This window comes from Meles meles, chromosome 19 (assembly GCF_922984935.1).
Source record: "Meles meles chromosome 19, mMelMel3.1 paternal haplotype, whole genome shotgun sequence".
Taxonomy (NCBI): Eukaryota; Metazoa; Chordata; class Mammalia; order Carnivora; family Mustelidae; genus Meles; species Meles meles.
In genome coordinates, this window is record NC_060084.1 from 54,621,248 (window position 1) to 54,635,420 (window position 14,173).

The following is a 14,173-nucleotide window of genomic DNA, read 5'->3' on the forward strand; positions in this document are numbered from 1 at the left end:
AGGGAGAAGCAGACTCCCCGCTGAGCAGGGAGCCGATGTGGGACTTGATCCTAGGACTCCAGGATCATGACCTGAGCCGAAGGCAGCCACTTAACCAACTGAGCCACCCAGGAGCCCTCTAAACTGAACTTTTAATAGCATCTCCAGGTCAGAGTCCACGCCATATACTTGCCACCAGACCTTATGAACAGTAACTACAGATTTCAGTGACTTCCTCTCTTCAGGAAGTCCCCTAAATACTCCGAGTTTCCTGCACCTGCTGGAAGTAATTGTCCTTGCTCATATGGTAAAGCTGTTGGGAACTCCGTAAGCAAGGTACCAGGCTGGTATTTCCCAAGGGGGCCCTATTTGCCCCATAAAGTCAGTCTTAGTCCCCTACAGCTGTCTCGTCATAGCTGAGTCTATGCAGCTCTTTCTCAGCTATGACGTTCTAGTGCAAGCCTTGGTCATATAACCAGTGTTTCGATTTGTGTCTTGTCATCCTGAGAACAGATTCTGATTGAAATTAAACAAATGTACAGACAGGCATTAAAATATAAAAGCAGTTACTGAGACTCTCTGAATTCCAGAGGAATCAGGGAGAAAGATAAATGGTGCAATTTGTTTACAAAGGTGTATTTTGTGCAACTGCAGCAAGTCAGTTAACTTAAGGGACAAAATTTCATAAAGCTGTAAAAACCAAAATTATTTTTGAAAGGTTTTATTTAAATTCCAGTAAGTTAACATGCTCTGTCATGTGTTTCACGTGTACAACAGTAACCGAACAATTCCATATAACACCTGTGCTCAATACAACAAATGCCCATCTTCATTCCCTTCACTCATTTAGCTCATCCCCCCATCCATCTCCACTCTGGTAAACATCCGTTTCTTCTCTGTAATTAAGAGTCTATTTCTTGATTTGCCCGTCTCCTTTTCTTTCTCCTTTGCTTGTCTGTTTCTTACATTCCACATATGAGTGAAATTACACGGTATTTGTCCTTCTCTGACTTCTTCCGGTTAGCGTAATACTCTAGCTCCATCCATGTCATTGCAAATGGCAAGATTTCATTCCGTTTTAACGGTGAGTAATATTCCGTTCTAGATATACACACCACATCTCTTTATCCGTTGTCAGTTAACACTTGCACCAGACTCAAGCAGAAATGCTCACTGCACTGACTTTGTACCAAGAAATCCATGGCAACAGACAGAGCCAGAGCAGGGATGACATCTATCATCCACTCAGTAAAGGGAGGAAGGTCCACACAGAAGTATACCATCTTCCATGGAAGGTCACCCATCTACATTGGATCTAAACTGTGCTGGGGTTATACACCTGAGATACTAGCGCTTTTGCAAACCACAGCACACGCCTTGCTGTTCCTGCCTATTGCACTGTGCAGAAGGCGCCTTCATCTCCAACATCTACTCTGCCATGTGCCATTTTGAAGCAATGCTCCAAATGAATGCATCATCTAATACCCTTCCTCCATCCTCCGCCGTCATCTAGGCCTGGGCAAACACAGTCAACACAACAGCATCAGGTCCTCACTAACACAGGAATTCAATTGTGAAGGTAAGATAGGACTTTGCTACTCCTCAGAACCCCACCACACATGCTGATTCCTTCATTCCATTACATGTATTCATCAGATGACCCCACCAAGAGATGCCTGTGCCTTTCGAGGGACTAAAGGGAGCCACGCTGATTTCCCTACCCACACTGAAACAAGTTAATCACATTTTCTTTTAATTGGTCTTACTTTTCTAAGGACAGTGCCGCCACCCTCTTTCACTTACATTTGCATCCCACAACCAGGGCTAAATTTCTGTATTGATACCCATCGGCCTTACTCGTCTCTAATGGCAATTAAGAGGCCAGTGAGGACATTCTCACCACAATGCAGGCAAAGAAGAACATTGAGATGCCTGTGTAGGTGGAAATAAAACTGGGGATAAACAGAAATGGAGATCTGTAGATCACTAGGAAAATAAACAAGCATAAGTTGTTTTTCTAATTCCAGGGAGTCAGTTGTGCAACCCAGGAACAGCGTCTTCTCTCCACATGCAGAATTCATGCCAGTTCTTCATCCTCTGTACTTTCTCTCTCTTAACTGGGGCTACGATATCACTCCTACATACCAACCACCACTGTACATGTACGTTTACTTTATAGAAACATGAAAACAACATCCACACATATGAAGTGGGGCACATACCTTTATTAGGGGCCAAGGTAGTGCTTTAGAGTCCCTGGGGAAGTCCAGAGAGCCTTTCAAACTGAAATAGGTTTAAGTAAGCTCAGTGGGAGTCTTCTCTGAAGGACACACAAGGGGAAGGTCATGGGAGATAGTGGTTGCTCCGAAAGGTGGACTGGGAATGTCATATGAGAAGGTACATTAATTTCTGACTCTGCAGCCTGTTATGTAGGGAATGCACTAGTAAGATCGCCTTGTGTCACTTAAGTCCCCTGCAAAACTCCTGCCTACACAAAATGTATGCCAAGTAGCACTGTCAGGGAGTACTTCAGTTAGTCGATCAGTGAGACCCATATACCATCTATAATATATCCGTTCTATTACCCCACTGGTCCCAAGGAGGAGAAAATGATACGATAAACTAAGGGGAAAACAATTACACATTAGCTACACATTAAGGCCACTGAGAAAACGGATTACTAGATATAGTTCCACTCTGTTGCCAAAAAGGTGATAGATACAATCAGTTATCTACAACCTTATATAAAATGAGATAGGGTAACATTGGTAGTCAGACAACACTTCACTCATTACATATCCATGTTAACATGATAAAAACCATTATGTTTTATTAATTAAAAAATATTAAGTTCACAATAGACTAAGTTATGCATTTCAATCCCCTCTATAATCCTTACTCAAAATACAGAATTTAAGCATTAAAAAGCATTCAAGTGCTGATATAATGATGTGGTAGTGATTTTAATGATTTTCAGGTGTGAGGTCATTTGTAACAAATGTGGATGTTTGCCATATCAGGGAAGAGTTACATGTCCTCTTTATGATATCTGTGAGGATTTCTTCCTTTCAGCCACATCCACTAATATTCTCTACTTCTAACTATTGCTATCGTGAGGATAAATCAGTATTTTACTGGATTGCCACCACTTCTTCCTCTAATACCAGTCGCTAAAATATTTGATTTATAACATTCAGAAAGTCCTTCAGTTTTAAAAATGATGATGCTCCGAACACCTTCTCCATGACAACTGTCATTAAAGTTATAACCACAAACAATATGTCCATTTAGATTTTCTTCATATATTGTGTATTATACTGTCCTTCATCTTCCATGGATAATTAGATATGTGTGAGTCCCACCTAATGAAGGAGAGATCTCATCTTTGATGAAGCAATAATCAGTCACATAGTTTCACACATACTAAAAATAAATGTATTCTCTGAAGCAACTTGAGAGTAAGTATACACTACTAATATTTGCTAGCCATAAGTATCAGATAGCGCCAAGTAAAAAAAATATTGAAGTTAATTAGAACTATGCAAAAATCTATCCACTTAATCTTTTGAAGCATAACAGGACAGACATTTTTGTAACAGTTTAACTTTGTTATTACTCCTTATCATGAATATTCTGATGTAATGTCAGAACAGACTGACTGCTGCAGTGCTTTCTACTTGACTTCTGTGACATTTACTGATATCTGATGTTCAGTTACATATATTTCTAAATATTTACATCTTTCAAATTACTTTCTTTTATGCACTCACGGGTGTTTGCCAAAGTGTATATTTAAAATGAAGGTCTTTCCTCATTCATTAAGTTTGTAGGGTCTGAATCTAGTGTCAGTTTTCAGATATTAAGGATTGAATTCCAGTTAAAGGCACTGCAAATTTCTCTATATTTTACAGCTTCTATGCTGTATGAGAACTATGATGTTTAATAAGTTGAGAGTTCCAGCCAGAGGCTTGACACATTCCTTTACCTTTGTAATGTTTCCCCTCAGTATGAACTCTGATGCTGAGTAAGGGTTGAGCAATCCTATAAAAGTTTTACCACATTCTTTAAATTTCTAAGGTTTTTTTCTCCAATATTAATTCTCTGATGTTCAATAAAGCTTGACTTCTGATTAAAGGGCTTGCCAAATTCATTATGTTTGCAAAACCTTCTCCAGTATACATTCTCTGATCAAGTTAGACTTTAGCATTGCTTAAAGACCTTGACACGTTCTTTATTTTGGTTAGGATTCCTTCAAGTATGAATTCTGTGATGTCTAGTCAGGTGTGAGTGCTGGATAAAGGTGTCACCACATTCTTTACATATGTAAGGTTTCTCTCCACTATGAATTCTGTGATGCCGAGTCAGGTGTGAGTGCCGGTTAAAGGCCTGGCCACATTCTTTACATATATAAGGTTTCTCTCCAGTATGAATTCTGTGATGTTCAGTAAGCTTTGATTGCTGGTTAAAGGCCTTACCACATTCTTTACATATGTAAGGTTTCTCTCCACTATGAATTCTGTGATGTCGAGTGAGGTGTGAGTGCCGGTTAAAGGCCTGACCACATTCTTTACACACGTAAGGTTTCTCTCCAGTATGAATTCTGAGATGTTCGGTAAGCTTTGAGTGCTGGTTAAAGGCCTGGCCACATTCTTTACATATGTAAGGTTTCTCTCCACTATGAATTCTGTGATGTCGAGTAAGGTTAGAGTGCTGGTTAAAGGACTGACCACATTCTTTACATATGTAAGGTTTTTCACCACTGTGAATTCTGTGATGTTGAGTAAGGCTTGAGTGATGGTTAAAGGCCTGGCCACATTCTTTACATTGGTAAGGTTTCTCTCCAGTATGAATTCTGTGATGCTGAATAAGGTTTGAGTGCTGGTTAAAGGCCTTGCCACATTCTTCACATTGGTAAGGTTTCTCTCCAGTATGAATTCTTTGATGTCGAGTAAGCATTGAGTGCTGGTTAAAGGCCTTTCCACATTCTTCACATTGGTAAGGTTTCTCTCCAGGATTAATTCTCTCATGTTGATTAAGGTGTGAACTGTGGATAAAGACCTTGCTACATTCTTCACATTTGTAAGGTTTCTCTCCAGTACGCATTGGCTGATGTTGAGATACTGTTGAGTGCCAGTCAAAGGCTTTACCACATTCCTCACAAATGTAAGTTTTCTGTCCAGTAGTGACTGTGTTATGTATGTTTAGTCCTGATGATTGGCTCAACATGTTTCCTGTTTTATTACATCTGTGTAAATTTTTTTCCATGTGAACTCTCTGATAATCACCAACACTGGAGGACTGGTTAACAGATTTCCCACATTCATTGTATTTACAAAGATTCTCTCCCATAGGGATATTCTTATGTATAATCAGGTTAGAGCTTTGGTAAAAGACTTCCACACATTTATCACATTCATAATGATTCTCTGGAAAATGAGTCCTCACATGTTTATTAACATTTGAACCCTCGTTAAATTTGTTCTCAGATTCACCACACTGAGCAATTCTATTTTCATTGAAAATGTTCTGGTCATCTTGTAGTGTTGACTCCTCAGTGAAGGACCTCTCCAATGGATCCCACTGAGCACTTTGTTCTTCATTTTTAAATCTCTGATTTTCAGAAATATTTGACTCAGTCAATCCAATCCTACTTTCAAAATGGTTCAAATAATTATTTTCAGCATGGACTAAGCAACTTTTCAGATTTTCCAAATTTTCATTCTCCAGATATGTATGTTTGACCATTTGATTTGAGCCCTTGCTTATAGAAAGACACTGCTTTGCAGAAGTAGCAGACTTAAGAAGGTATGTTTTCCAAAGTGTTTTATATCCTTCACCATTTTGGGCAGTCAGATTCATATTATGGACTGTAGTCTCAGTTTGGTTATATCCTTCATGATATCTTTGATGCTCTTCACTTTCCCCATCATTTTTCCAGTCTATCATTAAGTGTAAATTCTCAAGGGCACTATGTTTATATCTACCCACTGTCACGTTTTGGAAAGAAGCTTCTATGCACAGCTTTGACAGGAAACTCTGGGTGCCATGTGAAGATACAGCTGAAAGATATCGAATAAGAGAAAAGTAAAATCATTCCACTTACTATTCTCAGATGAATATAATGAAAGCTTCTAATATGCAAAATTAAAATCAATCATAGAACTTCAGCAATATGGCTGAGAAAGAATCATCAGGACTTCATTCCTCCAAGGAGACATAAACCTGCAGACAATGTACAGACCACAGAGGCTATCACACAGTTCCAAAGTATAATGCTGAAGCACAGATCATGATCCTGTGTCTCAAAAAACCAGGAAAAGTGCCACTGACCCCAAAATTAGCAGAAGGAAGGAAATTTAAACTTAAAATAGAAATCAACAAAAGAGGAGATAGCACAAACAGGAAAACATCAACAATAGGAAGATTGCATTTTCAGAAAAGATCAACAAAATCGATATACTTTTAATTAAATAAAGAATGGAAGAGAAAATACTAAGTAAAATCAGAAGTGAAGAAGTGAAAGCAGGCACAATATAACTGATACCCTAGAAATAAAAACAATATAAGAGGTGATGATGGATAATTATATGACCACAAATAGGGATCAAAAAAACTCGTGTAAATTCAAAACGTATATAACATACCTGACTCCATTATGGAGAAATAATTTGAAAAAATAAAAATATCAAATCATCTACTATTAAGTAGACTGAAAAAGCAATAATAATTCAAAACCCTCCCAACAAAGAAAAGTGCTGTACCAGATAAATTCACTGGACAATTCAAACATTTAAAGAGAAAGTACTTTAAATCTCCTCCAACATTTCCAAGAGTGAAGCGAAAGGAAACTATCAAGCAATCTCTGTGACACCAGCTTTACCAGGTTATCAAGGCCAAGGAAGACACCATGAACAGAGAAGACCGGAAACTACTACCTGTGAGGAGTAGTTATTCTAAGTCCACAATAAAATAAAGCAAACTGAATCAAAAGCACATTTCACTATTTTACAACATAATCAACTGAGAATTCCTCCTGAAGTTCAGGGTCCTTTTAACATTTGGAAATTTATAAATTTAAGAGTCTGCATTAACAGAACGAAGGCCAAACATGACATGTTCGTATTAACTGATGCAGAACATGAGTGTGAGCATATCGGACAGTTTCACGATTAAAATCACTCAAGAGCAGGAACAGAAGGAAACCACCTCAGTATAACACAGGCCATATAGGTGCTAAAAGTGAAACCTAACACATTCAATAGTAAAAGACTGAATGCTTCTCCTGTATGACCAGAAACGAGGTAATGGAGTGACGTCAGCACTTCCATTCAACATAGTACTGGATATTCCAGTCAGAAGAATCAGGCAAGAAAAAAATACATCAAAGGAATCCAATTAAAAAAAAAAAAAGAAAACTAACTGTTCACAGATGACATGATCTGGAAAAAACCCTAAGGAATGCCTATTTTTATTTGTATGCGATTTTACTGTTTGGTCATCACTTGTATTTATTTTTACTAATTTTCCACACTAGCCTTTCAAATTTCAATTTTTTAATGCTACAAATGCCTGATTAAAGAAAAAAAAGGGTTCAAATAAACAAAGTAACGTTACATTACAAGGAAAGAGAAAAAGAAGAAACATAAACATCAAATTTAGTAGAGGAAGGAAATAACAATGAAAAATCAAACATAAATAAAGCAGATCAGAATAAAAAGTAATATAACACTGAAAGTCTCTTTCAAAATTCCAATGCCCTTTTTTTTGGCAGATCAAAACCCCTCTTAACATTCATGTGGCTGTCACAGGATAACATCCCCAGAATAATTTTCAAACTGAAGAGTACATTGGAGGCACTACACTCTCTGATTTAAAACATAGTACAAAGCTATAGTTATCACAATAATGCACCACAGACATAGATACAGGGATAGCTGACAAAAATGTAGAGACGAGCTACACCTGTCCTTATCCAATGTTAATGTGAAGTGAAGATCCTGTCAAAACTTATATTCTGATTTGGATTTCTAGGTGGGATCTGAGTTTCCACATTTCTCACAAGCTTGTAAGTGATGCCAATATCTTAGTTCACGTGCCACACTTTTATATTTCAAAAATAAAAAGGATGACTTTGAACGTAAAGAATATTGTGGAAATTACAACTTCTAATACCAAGAACAAAACAACAATTCTTCCTGAACATTTACTACTCACTACATCACATGGTAACTTGTTTTCATAAATTAACCCACGAATCCACACTAACCTAATGAGAACAGTAGAGTTGTTCTTCACCTTTCAAAAAATACTGTGGCAAAACTTCAGTAATAGTACATCCTGAGTTTTACCCCAGATTGTCTGAAACTGAATTGCTCCGAGACCACTAGACAGAAGCATCCCTAAAAGAAGGCTCACAGCAGGTTTCAAAGTGACAGTGGGAATGCAAACATGACTAAACCACAGAACAGATCAACTAAAACAGGTAAGTAAGGATAAAACATAAAAGAAAAAATTATAGGGGTGCCTGGGTGGCTCAGTGGGTTAAAGCCTCTGCCTTCAGCTCAGGTCATGATCCCAGAGTCCTGTGATCAAATCCCACACTGGGCTCTCTGCTCAGCGGGGAGCCTGCTTCCCCCTCTCCCTCTGCCTGCCTCTCTGCCTACTTGTGATCTCTCTCTCTCTCTGTCAAATAAATAAATGAAATCTTTAAAAAATTACAAATTCAAAAAAAATTACAAATTCAATAAAAAAAGAATAAAAATGATAGACTAGAGGGTTTTTGCTGTTGTTGTTGTTGTTGTTTTAATTGTCACTGAAACAGAAAAGCTGGGGCGCCTGAGTGGCTTAGTCATTAAGCATCTGCCTTCGGATGGGGTCTGCCTTTGGCTGGGGGCCTGCATCAGGCTCCCTGCTCAGTGGGAAGCCTGTTTCTCCCTGTCCTACTTCCCCTGTTTGTGTTCCCTCTCTTTTTTTTTTTTTTTTAAAGATTTTATTTATTTGACAGAGAGAGAGGCAGGCAGAGAGGGGGAAGCAGGTGCCCTGCTGAGGAGAGAGTCCAATGTGGGGCTCGATCCCAGGACCCCGAGATCATGACCTGAGCCGAAGGCAGAGGCTTAACCCACTGAGCCACCCAGGCACCCCCTGTGTTCCCTCTCTTGCTATGAAATAAATAAATAAAATCTTTAAAAAACAAAAAAAGAAAGAAACTGAGAAATGCTTTCAGTGATAAAAATTTTGAATATATTTGTGGATGAAGGTTTCTGTGTCTTGTGAAAACACCACAGAGACAAACACACAAGAATAGGAGTAAAATTACTATCATTTTTGAGTCTTGTATAGCATTCAAAGTATCTGTGTCATGTAGCTTTTGTGCGGAGTTGTATTTTACAATTTTAAGGCAGTGGAATATTCAGGATGTATGTTTTCTTTCTCTAGAGCAACAGAGAAGTGATAAGAAATGCTATGTCTGCGACTTGAGTGTGCAATAAAATGGAAATACACAGGGCCAAGCTGTTGTTTATTTATAATCTCTACTTCAAACCACGGTATCTTCAGCCAACACAGGAGAAAGCCTTCACTTTCAAAGCAGACTACAAAGCAAAACAGAGAAGGGAGTTTCCCTGATTAAGTAAGATGACTTATGCACATCTTTCAGTAAATTCTCCCAAAGCCCATAATAATAAATGAGAAAAATTATTAACCTTCAAGTGGAGGGATCCGGCAGAGAACACAGAGGAAATGATGCATAAGAATCTGTAATGGGTCACACTGGTGACAGTGCCTAACGGTCTTCAAAGGACACATAGTGCACGTTTTGCATGGAGCACTGGGTGTTGTGCAAAAACAATGAATACTGTTACGCTGAAAAAATAAATAAAATGGAAAAAAAAAAAAAAGAACACATAGTAACTACTGGGAAATAAACGTCCAGGATAGCAAGTACAACATAAGCTAAATGCACACATGAAAGTTCCCCTTTTATTCAAATATCAAGCCAAATATACCGCCTGTAATAGTGTATATAAGCTCTGTCCTTCATGTGTGATCATGGGCTTTCACAGGCTCCTCCTGGCATTCTAATCAGCTGAATCACAAAGACTTGGTCCAGAGACCCAGACATGGGAGGCCAACCGATGTGTGAGAATCATGGCCCTCTCACCTCCAGCAGGTACCCTGCCCTCACTTCATGATGTCCTCCAGGGTCCCCGAAACACTGCGGGCTTTCTCCGCTGCAACACAGATGGACTGGGAGTTCAGAGTCCAGTCCCAGTCCTCATACTGAATGATGTCCTGTCCAATTTCTGTCTCTCAAGAATAATGTTCTAGTCTTTCCTGAGAGTGCCCATAGCACATACGTACCTCTGTGTATAAACGTCCCTGATCTAGTCAAGTGGACGGGGAACAAAGTTCATTTAATGCCAGGGCTGAATCTATGGCTCCCTTAGCTCATTTATCTCTAAGGTTTAACCAAAGAATGACAAAAATTAATTCCTTTCTAGGTGGTGGAAAAATAGAAGAAAGAGGCACACCTCACATGGGAACCAGGAGACTAAATCAAGGATGCGTGGAATCCAGCTTAAGTTCAGTCAAAGGCACCAAGTGTGTTTTTAAAAACCAAACCAAACCAAAAACTATTTCTATATTCTGAAGCACACCGTTGCATCCTGGCAGTCAGACTTTGAGAATATAGGCTCCAGACAAAATTGCAGGCCTGCATGACAGAAGATGAGCAATATAAAGGGTTCCTAAACACAGGGAAGAGGCTAACACAGGCGAACCTGGAGTCCTTCCCTCCCTTCACTTTTCATTCGAGCCAACTTCACCCCTGCATTGTGGTCTTCATCAACCACCCTTCTCTGGGTCTCTTTATTTCTTCTTCACGCTCCCATGCCAGAAGCATTTATGCAAACAGCTCCCACACAGACAACTCACACAGGTGCAATCTGGGTACAATGCTGATTTCTTAGCTTGGACCCCACAGATGGCACAGATTTTTAAAAATATCATCAAGGTTTCCCTACACTTTTACTAATCCTCAATGCTTCATGCTATAGGATCTCTTCTGTTTTCATGTCAGGCTTCCTCTAAAAACTGACTTTACCTAACAGGAGATAAAATCAGTTGCAATTTCCAGCATCCTCAAAAGAATCCACTTACGCAGGTATTTGGCCCTTATTACATAAAGGTTAATGATAAGAGATGAGAGACAGAAAATATACACTGCAGGGAAAGCTAGTCAAGAAGCTCTCTCAGAAAAGGATGTGCTTCCGTGTATGTCCTAGGCTGCTCAGGTGTGAGGGCTCCGGGCTCCTCCATGACCTACTCACTGCTCCACTCTGTTAGGAACTCTCTCCTCCAGCAGTTCAGCCTTATCTCCATTGCCTTACAGAAAAATTTGCTATCCTAAGTCTATATCCTATTATGAATACATAGGATTAGCTTCATTTAGAATAGGTTAGCTTTCTTTACATGCAAGTTCTAAAGGATGTAGTTGGAACCTATGTATGTATATGCGCATCTTTGTCTGGTTTGTTTTCTATTAAGGCATCAATGACACAGACTGTTACGCTGGTTCAGATGTACAACACAGTGATTTGACAACTCTATAGGTTCTACTACGCTCACAAGGGAGCTACTGTCTGTCACCATATGATGCTATAATACCATGGAATACATTCCTTACATTGTATCTTTTATCACCATGACTTATTCGTTCCGTAACTGGAAGGCTATACTTCCCACCTCCTTCACCCATTCTGCCCATCATCCCTCTGCATTTCACGCTGGCAACCAGCACATTGTTAAATGTATTTATGGGTCTGTTTCTGCTTTTTGGTTGTTTCTTGCCACTTATGACAATGTGGATAGACCTAGAAGATATGATGCTATGTGAAATAAGTCAAAGAAAAAACACCGTATGATTTCACTTATATGCACAATCCAAACAACAAATGAACAAACAAAAAATTCCTTCATATTTTACTGTTTACAGAAACATACCTATGAGCATCTATTTTGTTTTGAATAAAGTCCACGGATAACATTGAAAACTATAAAAATTCCAAGACTACACACATTTTATAATGTGACAAATTGGCTTCTAACAATTTTCCAGCGCTGGCAGAAGACAAGAGATCCTGCATCAAAGTCCAAGGATCTTACGGCTCAGGCCACGGCAATCACCGACATCTTCTTGCTCACATGAATTTCATTTACCAGCCTCCCAACCATTTCATACATGTGGACACTGCACATGCAATGGGTCTGTGTCACATCTGTGAGACTCTGAGCGTAGGGAACCACAACATATTAAAGGAACAACGAGCACATCTGCCCGCACTGTGCCATTTCATTTGAGGGAGCCCTCTCCATTTACCTACGCAGTAAACAAATTCAGTTCTCTACCCACAAGCAAGGTAGTATCATATTTTCCCAAGCCTTTTTATACACACACATCAATGGAAAAACAATGAGAATAAAAACTTTCAGTGCTTCTATCCATAACACCTGCAGAAACTGAAACCCATCGAAAATCACAACCCAACAGTATAGTATCCACCACTCAGTTTGATCCCAGCTTGGATCCTGCCTCATTTTCCCATGTGTATACCGTCTCATGAAACACTCGTTAATCTTACATAGCACCCAGGATAAATGTATTCAATTTACACCAGGAAACATTTTTCAAGGCTATGATCCTCAGGATACAATGCAGAAGAATCAGATGAACTGTCATGTTCCCTTCTGCAATGTCCCTGTGGGCCCTGTATTCAACCAGGTGAAGAAATCCCAATATCTATGAGGGTCTACCTTAAATTTCTGTTGTGATCTTTCTAAGGGAGATGCGTGAAGAAAGAACAAAACTGTGCAAAAGCATACAATTTACATGTATCTGAAAAGATGAGAGTATTCTGTACTCCTTAACCAGGCAAAGGAGGTCCTAGATACAGCAGAATCATGGCTATTTCAATAAAAGGGATGAGAATTTGAAAACACAGGAATTAGTGCAGAGGAGTACTGCAAAGCTGTTCACCAACCATCAACAGGGAATATTAAAGGGACCAACACAGACCTAAAAGATTTAGGAGACTGTGTAAAATGAAACAAAGGTGGTCACAAGGGCAAAAGGAGGGTGGGTAGCCCTGAACTTAGGTGAAGAACATTAATCCTATGAATGCACTTGACACACAGCTTGTGTCTCTCCTGGATCAACATCATGGAAGCACACTGGTCCCAATCACGAGCTCGCGACATGATTTCAAGAATAGTAACAATACCGTATATGACAAACGTATGATTTGGTTCTGATATGTACAACAGTATCCAAAATATATTTTCCTTCATATTTTACTGCTCATTTGACAGTGACATACAACAGAAAATTTAAAACTCTTGTACTTGGAAGCTTCTAGTTCAAGCTCCTTTCAACAAGCATCCAGAAGGCTAATGTTAATGATCTGGAAGACACCCGAGACCCACACCATACCACACTGCACACACCCCTGGCCACTATGAAAACATGCAAAACAAGTATCCACCCAAAACCACCGGAGAAATCTTTTCACCCAAAAGCTGTCATGGTTGGTGGGAATTTACTTTAGAGTCAATGACCAATGAGCTGTATATACTCACATGTCTGGCAATAAAATCTGTAGAATTTAACCTTCACCCCTGAACTAAAAAGATAATGATAAAACAGCTATCAGCTTGTCAAGATTCCTGCTACAGTGTGTAACAAGCAGATGTGTGTTCATTTGCCAAGACCCTGGAAGTCATTTTGCTATGGGAATACAAGAATAATTCACCTGAGCAAAGAGGCCCATGGAGGTTTTTTGACCTCAAAACTGACATTGAGTACCATGGTGCTACGAGATTATAAACATAACTAGAGGCAGGAAAAGACAGAGAGAAATCATGGGAGAAGTCGGCTCCAAGACTGAGGTGACGTTTAATGATGTCAAGAAATGACTTTGGTAAGCAAATTGAAAGAAAGCACAAATACGACATTTTCAAAATATATTTCAATTTGTTATTAAATATGATGGGGAAAAAAGGAAAAAAGAACAGAAAACGTCAGTCACTACATAAACCACACAGCACATTCAATTTTAATAGATTTTAGATCAAAATTGTAAAGATAATGATTTTTTAGAAAAGCACAAAAGGATTCTATTTCTGTGGTCTTGGTATAAGG

At 39.0% G+C, this 14,173-nt stretch overlaps 1 protein-coding gene across 1 annotated transcript in view; it reads right to left on the reverse strand.

The window, feature by feature from the left end:
- Positions 1-684: 684 nt before the first annotated feature.
- Positions 685-14,173, reverse strand: part of LOC123931292 (zinc finger protein 345-like) — a 37,149-nt gene continuing 23,660 nt past the window's right edge. The window contains exon 3 of the mRNA XM_045988239.1: positions 685-6,038. Coding sequence (XP_045844195.1) covers positions 4,231-6,038 — 1,808 coding nt within the window. The 3' untranslated portion in view covers positions 685-4,230. The remainder of the gene's footprint in view (positions 6,039-14,173) is intronic.